Genomic DNA, 23,750 nt, shown 5'->3' on the forward strand with positions numbered 1-23,750 from the left:
TTCTCTTCAAATCTCTCACAGTAATCAAAATATACCGGCATGCCACACATGGAATCTGAGACGCAACCTCCAGCTGCATCCTCTACGGAGCAGCTGGACAGACTACCTTTCCCTCCGGTCACATACTCTCACATCTTGAACTGCTCATATCATTCCTGGTACCCAAAGTGAGTCCTCTAGTCTTCTCTCTTCTATATTCCTCTAACAAGATGCGCAGGTACCGCACCCTCGCACCCAAGTCCCGCATTCTCCCCGCACCAACACCCTTCATCACCTACCTTCGCGGTGACAGCATCGTCCTCCCACCAGAAGACAAACCTCCGGTCGACGAGGACGACGATGATGATACCTTCTCCGACGACGAAACTGAAGAAGCCCCAGACCCGTCGACGGAATGGAAAGACCTGCACACCCAAGTAAAGAACACAGTCGCAGAATTCGGAGGCAACGTGACACCAAAGCTGAACTGGAGCGCACCCAAAGACGCAACCTGGATAGCGGCAACAAACGACCTACAATGTTGCAGTGCAAACGACGTCTACCTGCTTCTAAAGAGCAGCGACTTCGTCACACACGACCTCGAACACCCCTTTGACGACTGCGTTCCTGATACCGACACCGGTCCCGCGACAGAGCCCGAAATCTCCTATCACCTTGTTCTCCGAAAATACGCCAACTTCAACCCTTCTCTCGAATTCCGGTGTTTTGTGCGAAACCGTGTCCTACTGTGTATGTGCCAGCGCGACCAAAACCACTACGACTTCCTCTTCCCGATGCGCGATGCCCTTCGCTCGCGGATTCAGGCGTTCTTCGATGAGAAGTTGAAGGATACATTTCCGGATCCGAACTTTGCGTTTGATGTCTATCTTCCTGCGCCGCATCAGCGGGTCTGGCTTATAGACATCAACCCGTGGGCTGAGCGGACGGATCCGTTGTTGTTCAGTTGGTTGGAGATTCTGCAGATGAAGGACCCGGTGAATGTGCAGGAGGAAGAGGACTTCCCGGAGGGAGGATTTGTCCGTCTCTCCTTGAACGAAAATGGGAATCCCACCATCCAGGACTTCGGGCCAAATGGTGAAATCGCCGAATCCGAGTCCGAGTCCGACGAGGAAGAAGACCCCGCAAACGAAGACGACGACGCGCCATTCCTCCCAGAGTTCCGTTTGATCAAACGCGACGATCCAGAGGCATACGCTTTCACGACACCGCAGTACTCGGCACATAAAATGCCCAAGGAAGTCGTTGATGCGTCGCTTGCTGGGCCTGGTGGGATGAGCGAGTTCCTGGGGAAGTGGCAGGATATTCTGGCGAAGCAGATTGAGGAGGATCAGGCGGCGGATAGTGATGATTGACGATCTTGATTTTGCTTATGTTGCTAGTTATATACGGTTAGGGTTGGGTTCGGGCGTTGGGAGCGACGTTGCTTATTTGGATAAAAGGGTCACTGATTTGATGATATCTCCAAATGAAAATTATATACTCCGTACCTCAATCCTATATACCCCTTACCCAACGTAAGCTACAGCTTATGCTTTTTCTCCCCACTAGCCAACCGCCGAAACTCCTCCTGCGGCACCCCACTCAAAAACCTCTCTAACCCCATAAACGCCTCAATCCCATTCTGCCTCTCCAGCACCTCCCGTTCCGGCCGCCGAATCAACTCCTTAATCTTCAACAAACTGCTCTGGTTCAAATGACTCCCCAACCGCTCTTCTACCTCTTCCAGCACTTTACCCAAAAACCCCTGAGAATCGGTCTGCTCCCCGGATGGCGCGGGAATAACTTTGTTAACGAACCCCGTGCTCTCGAGCTCGGGACATGTTATCCGCTTGCTCATTATGAGAGCTTCATTTGCTTTGGAGATGCCCATTCGTTCGACGAAGGCGCGGCTTGCGCCGCCCTCGGCGACGAGGCCGAGCGAGGAGAACGGGGTAAGCAGGAATGTATGCGGAGTCGCATAGATGAAATCTGCAAAGGCGACAAGGGCCGCGGAAAGCCCGACGACGGGGCCGTTAAGCGCGACGACGAGGATCTTGGGGTGCGAGTAGAAGGCGCGGGTGACGTCGACGTTGTTGGCGACGAAGCTGCGGAGGATGTCGCGGCGGGCGGAGGAGGAGAGGGCACCGGAGGGGCGGGAGGCTGTTACGTCTGCGCCGCTGTTCGAGTCTATTAGCTATACTTCGATATCCAGTGTGCTAGCGTATAACGCCGTCGGCTATGTCTGTAATGGTAGGGGGTAGGGCATACGCAGAGAAAAACCGCCCTGTGCCTGTGAGCACGGTGATGGAGATATCATCTCTCTTCTCGATCTCGCGCAGACGTTCGCCGAGTTGGTAGTACAGATCCTGATCGAGAGCATTCAATTTCTCAGGCCGATTCAGCGTAATCACAGCGATGCGCTCGCGGTAGGTTACGGTAATCGGGTCAACCATTTTCAGTTCTGTGTATTCCAATTGTTTCAATCGAGGTATTCGACAGTGTAGTCGGGTTCAAGTATGAAGATGAATGAATGCATGCGAATCGACCAGCGACTCAACTAGATAACCATCCCCAACTCCTTCTCCGTACCGAGCTCCAATTCGCGGGGAGCCGATAAGCCTCGGCCCATCGGTACAAGTCACCTGACTTTTCTTGCAAGTCAGGTGACTGCACGTGGTGTGTTTGCATGGTTTGCAGAGGACCGCCGATCTTACGATAATTGATCGAGGGTTGCGCATTGGGCGGGATTTGCTCGTTTGCTCGGGATTTTGGTTATTTGGCTGATACTGATATCATTGTCTGTGAACAATTGTTAGCAGACATTCATCTGAGGATCGAGAAATAAAAAGAGGGTGAAGGGAAATAAGAGGACGTGAAAGCGCCGTATCCAGCACCTCCGCGAAAAGATCGAACCCTCACCTCAAACCAGACACACTCACCACAAACCAAAATGTCCGCCATCCTCCGAAAATTGCAAGGCGGAAACCTCGAAGTCTTCAAGGTACCTTCTCCCCCATTGCTCCAAATCCATCACCCAAGTTCTCCACCCCATAGACCACCGAACTAACCTCCGGCCTGCGGCCTCCGGTGTAGTTCGGAATGTATATCCTCTTCCCCATTGGCTGGATGTACTACTTCGGCACGAACCTGGACGACCGTTTCAACGTCTCGGGCTTCTGGCCGTCCGCCGAACAATCGCACAAGATCCCGCTGGAGAAGGAGGAGATTGATAAAGAGCTTGCGCGGATGAGGGCGCTGGATGCGATTCGGAGGGAGAGGAGGGTGCAACGTGCTGCGCAGGAGAGTGGGGAGGAGGGGTCAGCATGATCATGGACGGGGGTTTGGTCGGGGTTGTATATATGAGGGTGGGTTGATATACAGGGTCATTTCTGGCGATGGGAATGGGTGCATTGAGTTGAGTACCAGTACTACCGGTACATTGTGTGATATGCCCCTTGTATAACACCGCTCTGGCGTTGGGAGTTTTGTTTCATGGGAGGGTTGTACTACTTACGGAAAAGAACCGAGATATCCTCATTGAATACGGAATACACCGGATCATCCACTAAACACCAAAGTGCAGATATCAATATGCAATCATCGCCATTAAGAGTATTCTATCAATGTATAAAAATAGCCATAGTCAACAATCCACAGTAATGAAGTAACAATGCCCTCAAGCCCAAGTAAAAATGCAAATAGTAATAAACACTGAAACACCCAGGAGCGCCGGACCTGCTCTCATACAAAAAACGAAACGAAAACCGCTCAACGAAAGACGCCGTGAATAGAACAATGATGGTACTTCTTTTTTTCTGAATGCCAGCCAGCCAACCGCGCCAAGCGATGCGATGCGATGCACAATCGGAGTTTCAAGTTCAATCCATCACTCGTCGAAAACACCAAACAGCCAGAGAAAAAGCGAAAAGGAGGAAGATATCAAAGCTCAGCAATCGACTCCGTCGTCGTCGTAGCCGTATTCTTCGCCGTCTCATACATAACCTCCAACTTTTGCGTCGCCGTCTCCCCGAAAACCGATGTTATCGAGGGGAAACTACTCGACAGCAGTGAACGGTCGCCAACCCAGTAGTAGTACATGTGAGCGTAGACAGTTCTGATATGATTGGGAAGGTAGATGTAGGCGCCGGTGACGATCATGGTGACGGTGGTTAGGATAATGGAGTCTGCAGCACGCAATGGTGTTAGCGAGTTCCTTTTGAACGGGGAGATAAAGGAGGCGAACTGAAAATGAACTTCTCCGTGGGCGTGAGCATGTATACGGCAAAGGTGACTTCGTATTGATAGTGCTTCAAGCGAATCCATCGAACCAGCGCAATTGCGATCCAGAGGAAGAAATCGAGCATGATGAATTGAATCCAGCCTCAGGCTGGTTCTTGAGTCTGCGGGAAAGGAATCGATATCGATGCGAAGTGAAGCGAGCGAGCAAAGAAAGAATCAAACGAGCGACACAGTTATACTATGCAAGTAATCGATAGGAACGATGCAGTTGACCGGAGGGGCTTGCTTTATCTTTTTCAGTTCTGTTGCGGTCAAGCTGACGAAAAAGGGAAGAAGCCGCGATAGAGAAGTTCCGACGGGGAGTCAGATACAAAGGCGAATGTCGCACGAAAATCCGAAGCAGTGCAAAACGAATACGAATATAAGGCACTCTCTGTAAATGAAAAGGAAAAGACCCTGAGGACACGGGGAGTTTCAGACAATCAGACAGAGACACTCATGGTTCGGTGGTGGAGAGTGGCCCGCCACGGATCGGCTGGCTGACGACGCGGGACTAGGAAAAGGAGAGATAAAATTATTCTATCCTATTCTATTCTGATTTATTTTAAAGGAGAAACGCTCAGACAGCGTCCGTTTGATCGACCGTGTCAGAGGAACAATAGGAGATGGGGCTGTCAAGATCTGACCAGACTTTATCTAGAGCATGTATCCGAAAGAATAGACTACTATTGCCCAACAAGCTACTATAAACCCCTGTATTATCGAAGCTTACTTAGTACTGTTCTCAATTCTTTTAGAGGATGCTAGAGAATCCTAGAGTCTTCACTATTGAACCCACTCCTTTCTCTCACCCGCATTAAACATAGCCCCAACCAAGCCAAGACCCTGATTGCGTTTCTGCCGGTTCCTATTTGACCGCCTGCCACGGAAACCTCCATCTCATCTTACGATGATGTATAGAAGATATTGGTCCGATCGATGAAAGCCATGCTTCGCGGTTTATTTCATAATGGACCCTTTCGCACAGTACGGGTTCTGACACGATTACCTCAATGCCAATGCCAAAGATGGCCTGTATACAACCACCACCGGCTCTTTTCCCTCTCCGCACCGGCACACGATAAACCGCTCCCTCCGCGTCTTAAAATCAGCGATGCCGATCTGACCATTTCCTATCTCAAGGGCACAGGCCCTGGGGGGCAAAAAATTGTAATTTTTTTTAACCCTTCCCGCTTTTAACAAATGGCATCGGGTAATTGGCTAACCACGGTACTACTACTACACACACAGAACAAAACCAATTCCGCCGTGCAGATAATCCACAAACCCACTGGTATTGTCGTCAAGTCGCAAGCGACCCGCTCGCGGTCTCAGAATGAGAAAATTGCAAGGCAATTGCTTGCGGATCGCGTTGAGGAATTGGAAAAAGGGGACCAGAGTCGGACTGCCATCAAGGCGGAGCGGGCCAAGAAGAAAAAGGCCAGTAAATTGAAGAAGACGCGGAGGAAGTATCGTGAGCTAGAGGACAAGGAGGTCGAGAGCGATGAGGGTGAGGAGCATGATTCTGTTTCGCCATCGGGAGACCAACCACCACCAGAGACACAAGGCCGGTGATCAAAGTGGAAATACAAGTTGCTGCTGGTCAGCACCAGGATTTGTACAGTATACGAACCAACGCTCTATAGAATTCAATTATTCAAATATAATGACTTCATGAAACACATGCAATAAATCGTGACACAGACGACTTTCTCGCCCTCTCTAAACCAACCCTCTAATCATTTACCTCCGCGACGCGTCTATGCAATGTAGCTTCCCAGCACAGCCTTGGCCTCATCCCCGAGGCGCTCCTGCGCGAATGCGGAAACTCGGCCGCCGTGCATCTTATCGGCCTCCTTCAGGTACCGGCCAACCCACGCCTTGAGATCGGCACCGGTCTCGGGCCAGGGGTCCTTGGGCTGGGCACGCACGGTGTTCAGTGCTGTGAATCCAACTCCAAATGCCATGTCTTCGACGTCGTGTTCGGCGATGATATCGTCCTTGCTGACCGGAAGAGGTGGCAGCTCCAAGAGTTTGAGCAGCGCCTCACATGTGAAACCCCAACCTTTCTGGTACTTGTTCGCGAATGCTTCCGAGTTGGCCAGGGTCTTAGCGAGCGAGATTACGGCCGTCTTGCGATCTAATGGGCGAGCAAGCTTCTGGGTTTCGGGGAGGATGATGCTCAGGTAAATGGACTTGAACAGGCTATGAACTTGTTAGCAGTCTTCCATAACAACAGCGCAGAGTCAACTCACTTTGCTTGCACGTTCTCTGTGGCCTGGATGAAGAAGTCGGCGCTGTAGCCCTTGTTGTCATGGGCGGAGATGAAGTGGTAGAAGCGGACAAAGCGGAGAGTTAGGTTTTCTGTCTTCGAGCTCTGGAGCCGGGTGAGGATGATCTGCATGATAGAGACAAAGTACGCCTCCAACGCAGTCCTAGACAAGATATTAGCCGGCTATATCCTTTGGTTGCAAAAGCAGATACTTACGGAGGGAAGGATGCAACGACACTCTCCAAAAGGTCGAAGCCATGGCTTTCATTGGCCTTGGTCGAGAGCAGCTTCTGGAAAATGCCGAGAATAGGCATAATCTGGTTGTTCTCCAGGATGTACTGCGAGCCGCGGGGAATAATGGAAGACAATAACCGGACGAGCGCAGGGATGTTTCCTTTAGATTCCCACATGACAGGCATGAGAATAGGAGCAATCAAGTTCTGGTAGTAGCTTGGCAGTGTCGCAGAAGGGTTGGCTTCAAGGAGAGCTGCGAAGAGCTGGAAAATGTACGGCATAAATTCTTGCACGTCGCCCTGGAGGACTGCTGCAAATGGTGTGTAAAGAGATTGCTCCAGCTTGTCGGGGTTGGCAGGGGCGGCAAATCGAATGAAAGCACCCATCGCTTCGAAGTGGAAGTAGTAGAATCTCGGGTTGCTGGGGTTGGAGGAGATTATCTGGGTGATGTTGATCAGGTGCTGAAGGATGTTGTCGGTGAACGAAACAACGCCGTCTCTGATGACGATGAGAACTCTCATGACACATTTCATCAAGAATTCGTTCTCCTGCACCTTTTGAGGAGCAGGGTCTTTCTGGATCAGCTGGAAGATGTGCTCCAGGAGGTCCTTGGCCAATGGTGTAATTCCGGCAGGCGCAATGATAGGTTGGCCATGGGCATCCGTAAGATAGAGTGCCCGTTCAACTGCGATTGCCGCATACGTGTACACCACGTAGTTCTCCGAAGCAAGGTGGTTCACCAGCAGAGGCAACACTTCTTGCCATTGCTCCTTCGTGATGATACTGCGGAAGAGGTAGAGGTACTTGATGGCGTCGACCTTGAGAATTGGGTGCGCTCCATCCTGAGAAACAAGGTCCACAGCGAGATGCTTTTGGAAGAAGTCGGTGATGCTGACGAGAGGGTTAGTGGCGGTAACACCGTGGCTGGCTGTAGCAGTGCCCTTGGCGGCAATGGCCGAATAGAGATAAGTAGCGGTATCCTTAGCCTTCCAATTCGAGGGATCCTTCGTGTATTCTGCCAGGTAGTGCTCGGTGTACTGAAGAACAACCTTGGTGACCGACTCCTCAAACTTCTCAGCCAACCGTCTCAAGAAATCAGTAGCAGCTCGCCGTCTGGTCTCGCTGTCCGATCCTTCAAGATCTCTCCGAATGAATTCAATTGGTTCGTCTTCAAAGAGTTCTTCATCCGATTCCCGCAGGCTGACGTTCGGAAGAATGACCTTCTCGATAATCTGGCTGAGAGTGCCCTCCTCTTGGAAAACACTTGCATGCTCCGGCATACTTGCAACTGAAGTCAAGAACTGCAGGGCCTTACTGACCAAGATATCGTATTTGGTCTCCTGGCCAATGGTGGTCAAGAAACTCCAGGAGCTCCCGACGAACTGGCCGACCTGAGCCTGGAACACATCCATATACTTTTGCACGTAGAGGGTCAACGCCTCAAATATTCCAGCCCGGGCAAATTCCAATTGCCCCGCCTCTGTGTCATCGTCGGTATGAAGCAGTTGGTTGTCATATGTAAGGTATTTGAGTAGGAGAGAAGCTATCCCTGAAATATTTTCTTCGAACATCGGAGGAAGGTCGTGGCAGGACAAATCGTACAGCAACTTAATCATCAAGTTAAATTGCGTGAACCCTTGGGCCAAGTTCTCTTTATTGGATTTGTTTTCCTCTAAATAAGCATCCAGGCCCTAGATTCTGTTAGCACAAAACGCTCCGTAAGCCAAACCAGGAAAAATACCTCGAAAAGAGAGAGAAACGGAGTCCCAAATCGTTCAAGGACATGGTTAATTTCAGTGTACAGCTCGTTCGACTGGAAAAGAGGCCTCCATCTCTTGAAAATCGAGTGCGCAACCTGGAGCACACCAATGTTGGTGGAAGGGTTACCCGGCTGAAGTCTGGAAACAAGGTCCTGCAAAAAAATAAGCCGTCAACGATTGTCCAACACATCTCCTTGAGTGCAACGACTTACATCCACCAGGTTGTCCCATCTCTCCCAGAAATCACTGTCGGCAATCACACTGACGGCCTCTCCCAACTGGGTCTGAATACCAGCAGGGACAGAAACCATCAAACTGATCAGTTCCTGCTTGATAGTAGTGACCTCGTCCAGCTGAAGCTTGTAGTTTCCATCTTCATCCGTCCAGTTTCGCTTAATGAAGTTCTTGAAGCATAGGGCGCTAGCAAGGCGGGTGTTGTAGGGATAGGAAGCGGAAGCGGTGATGTGAAGGAGCGACAACGAGAAGCCGGGTTTCTTCTCTTCCTGACGAAGAGCAAGTTCGGCTGAAACCAGTTAGACAGAATCTTCAAGATGATACGCATATTATACCCACCTTGCTTGTTTTGCCTGGGATCCAAGCTTGCCTCCAAAAGCTGGGCAACAGCCCCGAGACCGTCCGCCATTGTTCAAGGTATAGATCGTAACGAAAAAAAAAAGAGGAAATTGTATAGTAAGAGAAATTAAATAGTCAAGAAAATATCGAAAAAATGTCCAGCCTCCAGCAAGACTGTCAAATCTTTCCAGTTGGCAAAGTTTTGAGCAAAGCAATGTCCCTGCAAAAAAGTGAGCTCACTTTCTTCCCGGTCTGGCAGTTTGTTTGGCGGGTTGCTTTGACTCCAGGCGGTGAGCCCGTTTTGTATGCGGCGGGGTGATTCTGCCGTCAGGTGATCTACATCCCCGGAAGAACGATTCCGCCGGTTCTCCGCCAAGTCATCATGATGCTGGTCAAGAGAAAGTCGCGACCTCGAGAATATTTGTACTCCAGAGCACGATTCCTTCACGGTGCTAAAAAACTTTCCTACGACCTTAATTGACGCCGTTTTTTTTTTTTTCGCGGATTCTCTCAGTACCGCCAGTTCCGGGGTGTCGTCGAGACATCCGATGTTCCAGCTGTCCCGCCTGTCATTTTCGAATGATCTCCAGCACTGCGGATGCTGTGAATAGCGCCTCATAACCTCCACTACCAATGGTACTCACACCCAGTATTGCCTAGCTTTGTACTATTATTTGCATTCTATATGCACTCCTATCGCGATTACGTGTGCCCTCCCTGCTAACTATCAGTCCGCCTTGCAGATACTCGACCCGTCGCTCTAAACCCGCCTGTAGATACTCCACGTCCAGTAGGACGCATGTCTTCTGAGGATGCTCGATCGCCATCTCCTTTTAAATCACCCACAGCAAGTCTCACAGACGTTTTCAAAACACTAGGCGTCGTTCGTCCTAAATCGCTATCGCCCGTTTCCCCCGAGAGCTACAGCGATTCGTTGTCGCCCGCAGCGGATGGCCGAAAACTCACCCGTTCTGTCTTCGGATTCGACTCAATGCATCGAGGAAGTGTCGTGTCTAGTTCCTCGGACACTCCGAGTGGTCCCGATTTTGAGACGTCGCTTAGGGCTCTAGGCCAGAGCCAGAACCTGGGGCATGCCATTGACGAGGCGGAGCTGGTTGCAAGGGCGCTTCAACGGTTTACTTCGGAACAGGCGGTTGCATTGTGGGAGGCTGGTTCTCACCTTCTTCATCATGAAGGTTCTTCGGAGGCTAGAAAGAGTGGTTCCCGGTTGATCGAAGCCATTGCAGCGCGTCAGGACTTGCCTCCGACAGCGAGACGCTCCGTCTTCGAGTCTATATCTCTGGCATCTGAACCCGACGTCATACCTTCCCGTGTCCGCGCGTTGATTTCTCTTTCAGACCATGGCCGGAAACTGGATTTCAGCACTTCGTCAATCCTCCCGATGATTTCATCTTGCATAGTGCCGCTCTACGAATTGATCTCATCCGCACGATTGAAAGCAAGGAAGGCAAAAGTGGCGAAGGTAAACGGACTTGGTTATGACGATGCGGACCTGGATGATCTGCTACAATTTGCCGTGGACTTAATCACACTCCAGCGGAAACCTCCGAGCATTGATGAGCTTGAAGATTTTCTTTCGCAGATTTTTACTATTTGCAAGAAGACCAGTGTCGCTGCTGATATCAAAAACTCTCTCGCCGTTTTCGATTCCATCATCCTTTATTCTGATGTGCCAGACGGAAGTTTCGTCCCTATGCTAGAAGTTCTCTGCAGTATCCATGCGTCTGTCAAATCGTTATCCGGTCCCACCTCAAGAGCAGTCCGGAACTTGGCAAAGTCGCGCCGGCAAATGGAAATGGTCAATGCTCTCTATTCGTTCTTGTTGGGATCGTCTGAAGAGCAGAGTCGAAACCTCAATGTCCTTCGTGGAACGATATATGTATTGGCTGACCTTATCCGTGCCCATGGTCAGGATGGAATACCGCAGCTTGAATTCGAGCCGTTGATAGATTCACTGCATGTTGTCATTAACAAAGATGATGGTCGTCTTGAAGCCGATATCCTAGAGTTGTCTCTGAACATCTTAGATGGGGAGTATGCTCAGGTGGCTTTGGAACATAGCTGGTCAGGCTTTGTCAATATCCTTGAATTGTGCTCGCGTAGGGCTATTGAGGAACCGGAAGAGGCTGTCGAAAAGGGCGCCACTCCAGATGAGACGAGGTCCAACATCCAGGCGAACGTCATCCAAATCGCGTCGTTGATCGAAACTCTTTGGGATCGCTTAGACCAACAGCAAAAAATGGATGCTGGTCGATTCCTAATGATTGTCTCCGAGCATATCGAGCCGTCCCAGGCAGACTTGATTCTCGATGCGATCAGGACAGAACGACTTTGCTTCCCGGAGAACGATGACTGCGTCAAGCACTGTCAGAAACTGATCAATTCTTTCATTCGATCGCACAACAAACCATCCGACGTTCGCATCTTAGCTCTAGATACGTTGAAAGAGGCCTTCCAGAGCTATGAGTCTCTTCAATTTTTTCAAGAGCAGGGGCTTCTCGATCTCATGCTTGAAGACTTCTCCGACGAAACTGATGTTTTGCTCTTGGAATCGCTGGTTTCCTTCGTTGTTGATGTTTCCACTTCTGCTACCGATGACGACACATTCAAGAAGATGGTTGACACCGTCAGCTCGCCCATGAAAAATGACATCGTCAAAGACGAACCTCACGACAGTGAAGTATCGAGTCCGAGTTCTCTGCAGAATCCCTCCTCTGCCAATGCGATGGAACCCTCGTTGGGAAACGTCTGCTCCGTTGGTCTAGTCAAAATGTTTCTTCGCTCACTGAATTTGTCAGCACAAAAAGCGGTATCAGTCTTCGAGGCTCTTTTAGAGATTGCACAATCGCCAGAGCGCCCGTCTGATGCTCGCCTCACTGTGCTGAAGTTGCTTTTCAGACTTCGCTGCGATTCTGCCGGTTCCATCACAGTCATATCAGTGTCTGAGAATGACTTTTTGGTGAACGTATTGGGCCGGACAGCCGAGTCAGGTCCCATGTTGCAGCAGCCTTTGGCAGGGTCTCCAGGAATGCCTGGTGTAGAAGATCCGGCCCTTGTTCGCAAGCATTCGTTCAAGGAACCTACTTTGAACACGCCCTCCAAGTCTACGGGACGTGGTGTAAGCACCCATGTCCGAGCATCAAAGCTCACACCTCCAGTTTGGACGTACGCTTCACCTCAAGTGCTCCCTGAAGAACCTCCACAAGCTTCAAGTCCTTTTGTCTATGCGTATGCTCAGGAAGTGGCACAGGCGGAAGCGGAAATGGCGCAGAAAATTTCGATCAAGGCCAACATGTGGCTGGAAACTGTCATTTCCCTTCTCCAGCGCGAGACGGATTGGAATGTCTATAGCTATGTCCTCGCTCATTTGGGACACCAGCTCAGCAACAGGGATCTTTTCAAGAATGCCGTTCCGCAGATCAAACTACTCCGCAGCGTGATGTGCGATCAAGTTAAGAACGAAACATTCCATGAACCTCCGGGCTCTACTGGGGTCAAAAAGACCGACGTTGCTGCGTGTATATTCGAATGCCTCACTACGCTTGTCAGTTACCATGAGCACTTTGCCAAGAGTGAGCAAGATGAACTTGTTCGTTCGTTTATGCTTGGTATCATCGGCTCCTGGGGAGGCACTTCGCGTGGATGTATCCACGCACTCTCAATTTGTTGCTTCGAGATCCCGCTGTCGGTAACAAAGTCTCTCAACGGCATTCTTGACAAGATGGCCAAGGTCATCACAATGTCAAATCTTGCCGTTCATATCCTGGAGTTCCTGTCGTTGCTTGCAAGATTACCCGAAGTCTACATCAATCTGCGGGAAGAGGAGATCCGAACTGTTTTTGGCATCTGTATTCGATTCCTGCAAACATCCAGGGAGCAGCGATTGAGAGCCTCAGATTCGCCTACCGCACGGACCCAAACTCCTGGGAAGGTTGGGGAAGCGGAGTCAAACGTGCAGGATGCGATGTCAACATACATTTACACCCTCACGCACCATTGCATGGTGTTCTGGTTCCTATCATTGAAGCTGATGGATCGGGCTAAGCACGTCAACTGGATCACAAGCAGACTCATATTCAAGGACGAAACAGAGAAGGAGACAGTCGAGGAGGCAAGCCAGGTGTTCATCGATTTGATGCAGAGATCTTCTTTTTCCGATCTTGGAGATACTATACCTTACGCGGAATTCCCTCCGTCCTCTGAACACGGATCTGTGATCAAGAAATCTTGGGTCGTTGGAATGAGTATCATCACAGTTGAAACGGCCGTGGTGTCTGGACTGTCGCAGATTACGAAACGGCAGGCTTCGGGTACAACCTATGCAATGTACCAGCAGCGAACGGCACCCGTTCTTCCACACCAGGTTACCCCGACGCATGATGCTCATCTACAACCAGACGACATGCGGACGGCCATTCTCCCTAGTCACATTCTGCTCCAGTTCACGACGACAGCATTCCCCACACCTACAGTGATGCAGCCGATTCCTCTCCCAGACGACGATATCACGCGTCGTGCACTCGGCATGTTTGACCGTAACGACATCGTTGACGGCCACAAAATTGGTGTACTATACATCGACCAAGGGCAAAGAACAGAAGCGGAAATCCTCTCCAACACAGGTGGTAGCGCTGACTACGATTATTTCCTATCGGGCCTCGGAACCAAAGTCCTCCTCCAAAGCGCGCAATTCAATACACAAGGTCTCTACCCGGACGTAGATGGCAAATCCACATACGCCTGGCGCGACCGGGTGACGGAAATTGTCTACCATGTCGCGACAATGATGCCAACCGACTTCGACGGCGACCCCAACTGCATCAACAAGAAGCGACACATTGGAAATGACTACGTTAACATTGTCTTCAACCGCTCCGACGACTCCTTCAGCTTTGACACAATCCCCTCCCAGTTCAACTTTATCAACATCGTCATTAGCCCCGTTTCCCGTGTTGCCAGCGACCAAACATCTCCACAAGAGGAGTCCGACCTTGAACGCCTTTGCTATCAAGTCAGGGTAATCAGCAAACCCGGCATCCCCGAAATCTCCTGCGCTGGAACACCTAAGGTCGTTTCGGGCAAGAACCTTGCCGCCTTCGTCCGCATCCTCGCCCTGAACGCCTCCGTCTTCTCTCTTGTCTGGAACAGCCAGGGCGGCGAATATATTTCCTCGTGGCGGAATCGGCTACGCGAGATTAAGAGACTCCGTGAAAGGGCACTGGGAATGCAATCCCAGTCCACCGATGCGGAGGGAACCTACCCGGCAGCCTCTGCTAGTCGACGGAACACGAAAGCTACGATTCTGTCTGAGGAGTTACCGGCAAGAGGAACCTCTATCAAGACGGACTTTGGCAGCGAGTGGAACGCAGCTGCGGAGGGCGGTACTCTCCAGAACCTGGACTTCTCCAGATGGAGTCGATGATCTTTATCTTTCTCCCTCTATTTTCTTCAATTTTTGTGTATAGCGTGTCTTTCGTTTAAACTAACGCAGCGACCAAAAGTTCTTTATTTTATTATGACTGACTGACCCGACCGACTTGATGATTGATTGAACTTGAACCCAATAATGTACATCACTATCTTCCTATTACCTTATTTCTTGCTTGATCTTACTTTACTTGCACCTGTCTGTGTGTACCAACATGTCAAATACCCCTGGGTTCCAAAAAGTTTTGCTTCGTTACGTTTCTATCCTAGTTATTCTACTAATGTATCTATATTATATCTACCGAAATTCAAGGACTTTACTTCCCTACGCTTCTACTGCTCACTGTGCTCATGATTAGCATTCTTCTGCAAGCCTTCAAACGCTTTAATCGAAATCCACATGATCGCTCTGTGAATGGTACTACCGAAATTCGACGCTAATACTGACTTTGGGTATCTACTCTTTACATCTTGAAACACTCGGCCTATCTTAACCCCGTCCAAATTGGTCAAACCCCAGGCATGCTGACGTCAGGCAAATCGTGATCAAGTGTTTGCTTTATCAGACAATTGCCTGAGCGCCCCAAGCCGAGACGTTCGAGTATCGCAATTATGGCTCTGATTGCCTGCGCTCAACCGTCGTGGATATTGAGGTTGAGGGGCGCAGAGCGGAAGACGATGATGCTCTGGCCGAGCATCACATGGCCATTGATGGCGGCAAGGTATTCGGCCGTGAACGTTGTCGTCACGACGCGGACGTTTAACTCCCTGAATAGGCAGGGGCCAGGATTCCTGGTCCTGCCTTTCGCTTGCGTCCCAGATGGTACGGGTGGCGTCAGCTTCGGGGCTCAGGCTTCAGTGGATGTTATTGTCTAGCCCAGCAGTTCCCCAAACTGCTGGGCTCGAATCCTGGCAACCCATGCTTCGGCCTGGCCCGTACCGACCTTCTTACCACCTGCATTCCGGCGTTTCGCCTAGGTAGGTGAGAATCCAGTGCATCGACCATTGCATACAGTTACGAGGAGGTACTTACCTCCAATGGCGAGACCGGAATCTTGGTATGCATTGGACACCGTTTTCAGTGATTGTGTCTGCAGTGTGATGCCCCCGTCATCGGCGGTCTTGACCGGCTGCTTTCCCCTCATCCAGACCTTGCATGTCTGCTTGGTGACACGACTTTGAATGAATCAGCCCGGTATCTGATAAGGAACGGAAGAGAACCCTAACTCCTTCATGCGCCAGTTCTAATTGATGATTGACACTGGCGACGCCAACGACATTCGAACCAGCTGGTCAAGACACTCCTCCGAGCATTGCTCGGGCTTGTCCTCGTTCTCCGAATCGAAATCTTCTGTCATTCGACTTCCCCGTTTTGATTGTGCTGGCGGTTGGCACCCGGGCAGTGTCGCCTCCTTCGTTGAGATGCACGTCGCCAACTGCTGGAAGAAATTGAACAAGGGGCTTATTCTGGTATTTTGCTCGAAGTCCGTCGTACCCTGCTTCAGATATTTGGTTGTGATTGATATTTCCTTGATGAGGTTATTGCATGCTTCATGTCCTTCTTTAGCACCAGTGCTTCCGAACGTCTACCGCTACATATACGCGTGATAAGGGCCCGGAATTTCTTCTTCAGGAGACAGTCAATATACGATCCAAGTAGTTTTTTTCTTCCGGCAATCCTCCAGCTCCGTTTAGATCAGTATATATCTTAATCTCGATCTCTGTTGCAGCACCCTCTTTATCCCAGAAATGCACCATGCGTGAAACTAGTGTCAGGCATTGGGATGATGGACAGACGCTTAAGGGCTCTGACTGCTTTGTCACCGAGCTGATGTCTGGCCTTACGCTGGGCCTCGTCTAGTTCCAGTTCCTTTTTCCCAGCAAGGGCCTTTAATTGTGATCAGTGTCTATTTATAAATGGGCCTTGTGTTTGACTCACCAAGTCATTTTCCCAGTGCTGGAGCATAGTGCTTAATGTGTGTGGTTTTCCAAGTGCCTCTGGTGTCTTGTCAAGGTAGGCCGCAAATAAATTCCACTCTTCTGAATCTCCAGGCCCATCGCTCTCATAAGGTGCGAGGTGAGATGAAAGAATGTTGTACTCGAACCATTCCATGCATTGTGGCATCTCCTGGTTCTGGTATCCTGCAGACCCCGCCTTACGCAATAACGCATCAAAGTCTGTGCTCAAACGATCTTTTGATTCATCGTATACCCCGTCGCGTTTGTCTATCCATCTCCCGAGGGTTACTTTCCATTCCGCGACTAGCCGCTCTACTCCGCCAGGCACGAGGTAATTGCCATCCAAAATACTGCCCGCTTTGAGACCTCTCAGCTTCCAGTTGTGCCGGGTCAACGGTTGAATTCGATCAAGGAAATCTGCCTGGGAAAAATCGGCTATTTTCTCAAAACACTGTATATGGTAAAAGTCTAAACGTGAGGCATTATTGTCACGTTTTGAAAAACGAAATAAGCGGCGTTGGTCATTTGTGACTCACCGGCTGATGATCTGTACCGTTGGCCGAAACCCATTGCAGGATTTAATGCGAGACGTAATTCTCTGGGCCATATGTTATTGCCGCATATGGAAAGCTTGCATTTGGCTCCCCTGGGAGAATTAGGTGCCATCTCAATGAAGAACAAGGGTTGGAATTTGGGCGGATCAGATGGACCACCGGGCTCTGGGCTGAGCCCCAGATGCTGACGGAGTCGTTTTTTCTCGTTCTCTAAGATATAATCATTTTGTCCACTCCCATCGTCGTGAGGTGTTCTGACAATCTCGGTGCTGTACATGGCAGACTGAGTAAGGGTGAAATGACGAAAGGCACGGGAGTTGATATGTCGCTTAGAAACAGTCAATCTGGAGACTCAATTCATTCAGCGACGTACTGTACAAGGAAAAACAGACAGCTTGAGGGATGTTTAATGACGGGCAAGGGTGAAAGGTAAAAAAGCTTATGTACGCAGGCAGAAGCGAGTAGACGATTATACCTACAACAATATGCAATTTTCCGATGTGGAGAGGCGGACTTGGATTTGTCGAAGGATCGCTGAGGTTGGTCTGGCTGAGAAAGCTCGCTGAAAAGCAAGCCAGTTTGGCTGGCATGCCCCACTTCTTGAACGTGAGAGGATGAATTGATTGCTAACTTATTTACATCGGGTACGGCTCGCTGAGGGCCGAGCCTTGCTGACCACTTCCCGGGCAAGATTACCAGTAACCTCAACCAGAGGGGCGGACACAGGTAATGCATCAAAATGATACTGCAAGTGATATCCTCAATGTCATTGGAAAAGAGTGCACAGTCTCGGAAATAAGGAATAAGAACTTCTTTCCCTTATGTGGGCGACAGACCCTTTCTTTATACGTGTAGGCTGAAGCGGGGGTCTCGGATCAAAAGGCTCAAAGGGGAAATGTCGATTATTCCGGACTAAACGAGGTCTATATAAGACTAGCTTATGCGGGATGATCTCCACCAATAAGAACGTCCAGGGGTATTCCTCGCCAAACAGTATTGCCGGCGAATCATAGACGGCTAAGACTTGTTGCCGCTGGGTAATAAGACTGATAAGCCATTAATAACGGGTAACCGTTCTATGTTAACAACGACGTGAAGGCGCTTAGATATCGGTCTCCTCTCTTTTGGGGATGAAGGATGGAGGCATTGTTGAGTTATCATAAGCCAGCCTGTCTATAAGCAAGACTTCACCCGTTTCCACTGCCCATCCCAGTTGAGGGGCGTGCGTGCGTTGTCTCACGGCGTCAGAACAAAGTTCGCGAGAACCTCGCTGGAGCTGATTCCGTTCAGCGTTGCATTGTTATAGTAGGCGATGCAGTTGAGGTCTTGGTAGTCGGAGATGTTCCGTGCGTCAGGCACGTTGACCATGCCGATTTCCTGGCCCTGGTAGACGAATAGGGTGCTGAAGAGCGTCGTCAGGCGAGTGCTTTGCCGCTCCGAATGTAGTATTTGGGTGCATTGTTTGCGAATCGGCTGATCGAGCGCGGGAGATCGTGGTTCTCGCAAAACTTTTGATTTTAAGTGGTTTCTCAGAGGCTTTACATTTGCCAGTATCGCCCTGCCATCGCATTGGTTTTTTTATTTTATTTTTTGGAAAAAGTATTCCTCTTCCTTTTAAGAAGTTGTTATCTACCCATCCACTAACGTGGAAATAAACAGTAATCAATTAAGTACTTGGACAAAGGTCTTAATGCAGACCCATTTCGAGGTAATTCGCCCATTAACTATTAACTGACCCCTGAGACACCTGCCATTGCTGCTATGATTGATGTTCTCTCCTTGATCCACCGTTACTTTTATCCTTCAATGACCAAGAGGAATTATATCGCATGGACTCCCTATGAGGAAAGACCTCATTGCCTGGGCAGAGTGCCATCCTGAGCTCTCATGGGAGGCCAGGGCTGAGATATTCGTTGGAACCTGGCCACCATGAACGTACTGCAGAATCTATGCGTTCCAAGCATCGCCAAAGAGGATAGGATACCGGAAGCAAGATGACTTACAACTTCATGAGTGCGTCTGTCACTACCAAGCCTTGCCACATGAGCGAAAAGAAAAATGTGATACCGGCAGTGGCCGCGTCACCGGGTTCCTCAGACATTGCCATATACGAAAGAGACCTGAAAATATGGTGGAAATCAAGACCGGAGTCATCATTCAGGAAAAAGGACAGCCGCATTCAATGTGTTCTCGACTGGGCTGGCAGAAATGCTCAGCTAGTTTTGCGAATGCTTAAGACTACATAGTCAGTATCCACATCAGCCACAGTCAGGGTTCAAGGAAGCTTGTACAGATCTTCATCGCCATCTGCAGCGAGTATACTCGTACCCCAAGATCTTATCTGCGGTCATATTATTGATGATTTTAGTTTTGCTGGCACTCAAATGTCGCGACGTCCATTTGCTAGCCCGTTGGGGTAGAATCGATATATCTGGGGACTGTCCGGGATGTCATCATCAAGACTCGAAGGAAGGGTGTCGTCCATGATGATATTTTGGCCTTTGTAGTTGTGTCTGCTAACAGCTGTGGAGGAAAGGGGTGAGTTTGAAGAAAGAATGGAAGAAAACGAGGTGATCGAGGGAATAAAAAGTTCAAAGAAGTGCATGCAGCAGACAAAGACGGCTTGGGTCCTCAGGCATCCAATAAACGACGTCATTGAAAGCAAACTAAGATTTGGAGACCATAGTTAGCCCTAAGTGGTATCTCGTTCTCTTATTGGGGTGAGCAGCTTGTAGGAGCACCCTCTTGTTTTTCCGGAGTGATCCTAGGGGGCGAATCTAGCAATTGAACAAGTTGGAAAGGAAGTGTTGGCCTTCATCTTTCCATCGGTACCCTCCTACAAGTGACTATCGAAAAGCCGATTGAATATTTTCACCTTTTTCCATTCCTGGTTCTGGGTTTTTGTTTTCTTTGCTGTATAATTACATTTAGGTCAAGGTATAGTGGGACAAGTGTAAAGCAGTACAAACAACATCGCATCGCATCGCATCGCATCAACTCGAGAAACATTTTCTGCCTTGGTAGATGGCTGTCTGTTTCTCTCTTTCGATCAATATACAACGCTTGCTCAACCGCATCTGCATCTGCGCAGTGAGGGAGCAAGTCCCGCAGGCCAGCAACAATACGGCCCCAAGAACTTCAGTGCCCGGCTCTTCTTCCTTCCAGACAGCGCTGGATGGCTGAAAATGCCTCGATAGGAGGTAGTAGTCTACCACCCAAAAACCTCCCCCACACTCAACCCACACCATCTCACTCCCAAAACGCCCACCCCCAAAAGCACCACATCCACAACTCCCAACACCGCGGCGCCCATCATAAACCTGGGACTAAAAATCCGATACAGCATAAGATGTCTCCTAAGATGACCAGCCCACATCGTCGTTGCCAGATTAATAGTCCCCAGATACAAGATATGCGTTGTGACGGCTTGGATGACGTCTGAGAGGATGCGGAGGGAGGGATTATCGGATTTACCGGGTTCCTGCACCTGCAGAGGGCGTTTCCAGAGGACTGTGAGGGGAACAGCGATTGCAGAGAGGATTTGGGGGCCGAATGTGTTTAGGATGACGAGGAGGGGCGACCAGGGGTATTTGACTGTTGAGAGGGGGATGAAGGCTGTTTCCCATTGGATGGTGGAGAGGACGGCTTGGTGGCCGGTTTTGAAGTAGTAATAGGAGCCTAGCAGGCCTAAGACAATCGGACCGATGGAGACGTTGGTCGTGGCAAGGGCGTTTGTGTCGAGGATTTCGAGGAGGGAGAGGATTTGCCAGAGAAGCAGGGCGATGGCGCCTTGGCCCATTGGCTTCTGCATGAGGATGACGGCGAGACCGAAGTTGACCACTAGGAAGAAAAAGCGGGTCCCGTAGACGTTGCCGAAGCCGAGGATTGTGACTGTCGTGCGGCCAGGTTGCTGGCCGGACGGCGTGGCGGGCTTTTCGGGATCGGGGCTGCCTTTGCTGACGCTGATGCTGACGCAGGGCTTAGAGTAGATATAGGCCGTTGTGCCGGCTCCGAAGGCGATGGCGAAGACGAACTGGGCCAGGAACATGCGGCTGGACTTGAGGGTTTCTTTGCTCACGTTGAACCAGCCGCCGTCGTCTGCGCCTTCGAGAATCCAGAATACAGATGTGATGAGGAGTCCGAGACGGAACGCGAAACCAATCCATAGCGATGATGTGCCTTCGTAGGATTTCGAGCCAGCGTAGTATGCCTTAATGACGGCGGGAATTATGAGCGTCACGAGGAACGGGATTGCAAGCTGCCACGGTGCGGATGTCGACGACGTAGCTGACGCATAGTATGTGGACCGGCAGAATGGCATCTGTTCCTCACGGCAGAGACGCGAGAACGATGCCAGTCTTCCCAAGAGCACAAACAGAACTGAGTGGTAAAGCCCGAGAACCCTATCCTGAGTCGCCTTTTGCCGCATCGAAGACACGCCCGCAACGACACCAAAAGTGGATAGGAAGAACAACAAAATCTCATCCTCCCAGATCGTATACGAGTTTGAAGCAAACCCAATTGACTGGGACACGGTAAAGATGAGCGACAACCATCCCCACAAGGAGTTTGGCAAAGGAAGCGACAACTGAGATCCAAAGATCGACCATGCGGCACCAACGATACTACTGAAAGCAGCAAACAGAGCGGATGACTCGATGATCGGCATGTCGACAACTCCAAGGACACCAATGGCTCCTCCAACTGCACCACCCAAGCCGGCACCGGCGCCGGCGAGCGTAAGCAATGAACTGGTAAGCTCCGTTCTATTCAGTTTGAGACCTCTGGCATAGAATACCAACAACGCCAAACCTGAGAATAAGATCAGAACCCCCTGTATCATACTTGGCACGTCAAAGTTCGCCCACAATCCGCGGCAGATTTCCAGCGTACCCCGCTGGTACTGCCTGTACGAATCATACGCGGAACGGAGTATCGTGTTCGACTTGGCCTTTCCAAACGTCTGCTCCGCCGCGCGCCAGAACTCCAGGGATCCCAAAGAAAGGCTGTGGTCTTCACCTCGAGCTGCTGCGTATTCATGCTGATATCTCTTGATCTGCGCAGACGTCAAGCGGTTAACCGCAACCAAGTTCTTCACATCATTGCCGTACGTTCCCGCAAAAGCTTCCTCAATCGGAGATCCAAGGTTGTTGAACGGAATTGGCATGCCGAGAAGCAAGGACAAGGTCGGCACGAGGTCGATCTGAGGAACAAATCGCTCCCGAGAGAACTTGGGCGGAAGAGCAGTCTCAGTGCTGGTGCGGCCAAACATACCCTTCTTCGAGTACATCCACAAAGCTGCATCGACTTCATCGTTTGATTCACCACCATGGTCGCCCTTTGAATCCATTCCGTGGTCTCCCATAACGACTAGTAGTGTGTCGTCGTCAACCTTCTCAATAAGGTTCCGAATGACTTGGTCCATTTCCCGGAGTTTCTCGCCCATTGCTGCGTGGTCAGGTCCATATCGGTGACCAGCATGGTCGACACCAAGATAGTGACCGAAGATCACGTCCCATCGAGTAGCGTTGTCCGGGTGCAGAAGCGGGAACAAATTGGCGGTAACTCCATTGTCAACAGTATACAGATCCCACACATTGAACGAATCGAAAGGTCGCGTCAGGTTGGCGTCAAAGTAGTCGGGAAACAGAGAATGCCAAGTGTCATCACCAAGCTGGACCAAGTTCTTGCCTGCCGTGCGCAACTGAGCAACCAGATTATCCTCGTCAATTGCCGTTCCCGCAAAGTTGGACCCTGCGTCGACAAAGGTCGGCAGAGTTCCGGTGGTCAGACCCTTCAATCGCTGGAGCGTCGTGGTCGGTGGATCCGCGATGAAAGGAAGCAAGAACGCTTTCTCCGGTTGGTTGACCGCAGTCTCGTAGAGAACGGGGATATTATTGTGGAACAGATGAGCTTGTTCGTTTTCCACACTTGGCGCAAACGGGACGGTGAAATCATAGCGCAACGCATCAATGATAATCACAATAGCCTTGTCGAACGATTTCTGGTGCCAGCAACCCTTATCACTATTCCCACCAGTCCACGACGGCGCATGCGACGAGTCGTCAAACGGGAGTACTTCGCAAGACGATTTGTTGTCCAAAACCATTCGAGTCAAGAGGAAGCCTTTTGTAAAGAAGAAGATACCAGCAACATGCAGCAACCTTCATACACGAACAGTCAGACCTTTTCTCCATGCGCGCAAAGCGGCCGAGATGACACATGGCACTCACAGTATCCACACCAACACCCCCAACAACCCAAGATGCTTGGTTTTGAACTCCCCCTCCATAGCCTGCGTCCTCAATTCCTGTACAGTATTCGTCTTTTTGCCCATTCGCGCTTGTAAACCAGCAGGAATCTGCAGCTTTGCGTGCGGCCGCCGCTCCCCAAGATCGGAAGAGCGCGACGAAGACGAGGGTCGGGAGGAAGACGAGGCCGGACGCTTGGAGCTATCGAGGTTGGCGCTGGCATTTACCGACCCCTCGAGCGTTGGCGAAGCCATTGCCGGAGTATATGGGAAGGTGTGGTCGGAAATAAATCGGGAAGCTGGTCCACACAGAGAAAACGGGACGGCGCGGATATCACGGCAAAAAATTCAGAGGCGACGATATCACTGAGTGGTCGAGGGATTGGGACTGGTGACAAATGTATAAGTAACACATTGAAGATATACAAACGAAAGAGACAAAA

The 23,750-nt window shown here is 50.3% G+C and overlaps 9 protein-coding genes across 9 annotated transcripts; 4 read left to right on the forward strand and 5 right to left on the reverse strand.

The window, feature by feature from the left end:
* Nucleotides 1–39: 39 nt before the first annotated feature.
* cdc123 (cell proliferation protein CDC123) lies at nt 40–1,352 on the forward strand (the record flags this gene model as incomplete). The annotated part of the gene is made up of 2 exons (XM_043279837.1): nt 40–167; nt 218–1,352. The coding sequence occupies 2 exons, from the start codon at nt 40–42 to the stop codon at nt 1,350–1,352; spliced, it is 1,263 nt and encodes a 420-aa protein (XP_043137477.1).
* Nucleotides 1,353–1,519: 167 nt separating this feature from the next.
* On the reverse strand, nt 1,520–2,432 carry ACHE_50154A (dodecenoyl-CoA isomerase; the record flags this gene model as incomplete). The annotated part of the gene is made up of 2 exons (XM_043279838.1): nt 1,520–2,156; nt 2,248–2,432. 2 exons carry the CDS (start codon nt 2,430–2,432, stop codon nt 1,520–1,522), a joined length of 822 nt encoding a protein of 273 aa, XP_043137478.1.
* A 497-nt stretch (nt 2,433–2,929) lies between these two features.
* ACHE_50155S (uncharacterized protein) lies at nt 2,930–3,306 on the forward strand (the record flags this gene model as incomplete). Its single annotated transcript, XM_043279839.1, has 2 exons — nt 2,930–2,980; nt 3,073–3,306. The coding sequence occupies 2 exons, from the start codon at nt 2,930–2,932 to the stop codon at nt 3,304–3,306; spliced, it is 285 nt and encodes a 94-aa protein (XP_043137479.1).
* Nucleotides 3,307–3,918: 612 nt separating this feature from the next.
* ACHE_50156A (serine palmitoyltransferase small subunit family protein) lies at nt 3,919–4,343 on the reverse strand (the record flags this gene model as incomplete). Its single annotated transcript, XM_043279840.1, has 2 exons — nt 3,919–4,163; nt 4,223–4,343. 2 exons carry the CDS (start codon nt 4,341–4,343, stop codon nt 3,919–3,921), a joined length of 366 nt encoding a protein of 121 aa, XP_043137480.1.
* Nucleotides 4,344–5,196: 853 nt separating this feature from the next.
* ACHE_50157S (peptide chain release factor family protein) lies at nt 5,197–5,832 on the forward strand (the record flags this gene model as incomplete). The annotated part of the gene is made up of 2 exons (XM_043279842.1): nt 5,197–5,427; nt 5,509–5,832. 2 exons carry the CDS (start codon nt 5,197–5,199, stop codon nt 5,830–5,832), a joined length of 555 nt encoding a protein of 184 aa, XP_043137481.1.
* Nucleotides 5,833–6,017: 185 nt separating this feature from the next.
* On the reverse strand, nt 6,018–9,166 carry CSE1 (putative chromosome segregation protein Cse1; the record flags this gene model as incomplete). The annotated part of the gene is made up of 6 exons (XM_043279843.1): nt 6,018–6,462; nt 6,513–6,692; nt 6,746–8,454; nt 8,505–8,675; nt 8,736–9,046; nt 9,097–9,166. 6 exons carry the CDS (start codon nt 9,164–9,166, stop codon nt 6,018–6,020), a joined length of 2,886 nt encoding a protein of 961 aa, XP_043137482.1.
* A 729-nt stretch (nt 9,167–9,895) lies between these two features.
* TSC2 (putative GTPase activating protein (Tsc2)) lies at nt 9,896–14,539 on the forward strand (the record flags this gene model as incomplete). The annotated part of the gene is made up of 1 exon (XM_043279844.1): nt 9,896–14,539. One exon carries the CDS (start codon nt 9,896–9,898, stop codon nt 14,537–14,539), a length of 4,644 nt encoding a protein of 1,547 aa, XP_043137483.1.
* Nucleotides 14,540–16,282: 1,743 nt separating this feature from the next.
* ACHE_50160A (uncharacterized protein) lies at nt 16,283–17,334 on the reverse strand (the record flags this gene model as incomplete). The annotated part of the gene is made up of 3 exons (XM_043279845.1): nt 16,283–16,432; nt 16,484–16,971; nt 17,040–17,334. The coding sequence occupies 3 exons, from the start codon at nt 17,332–17,334 to the stop codon at nt 16,283–16,285; spliced, it is 933 nt and encodes a 310-aa protein (XP_043137484.1).
* A 2,931-nt stretch (nt 17,335–20,265) lies between these two features.
* On the reverse strand, nt 20,266–23,562 carry GPI13 (mannose-ethanolamine phosphotransferase GPI13; the record flags this gene model as incomplete). The annotated part of the gene is made up of 2 exons (XM_043279846.1): nt 20,266–23,221; nt 23,291–23,562. The coding sequence occupies 2 exons, from the start codon at nt 23,560–23,562 to the stop codon at nt 20,266–20,268; spliced, it is 3,228 nt and encodes a 1,075-aa protein (XP_043137485.1).
* Nucleotides 23,563–23,750: the final 188 nt, after the last annotated feature.

Source organism: Aspergillus chevalieri, chromosome 5 (assembly GCF_016861735.1).
Source record: "Aspergillus chevalieri M1 DNA, chromosome 5, nearly complete sequence".
NCBI classification, from domain to species: Eukaryota; Fungi; Ascomycota; class Eurotiomycetes; order Eurotiales; family Aspergillaceae; genus Aspergillus; species Aspergillus chevalieri.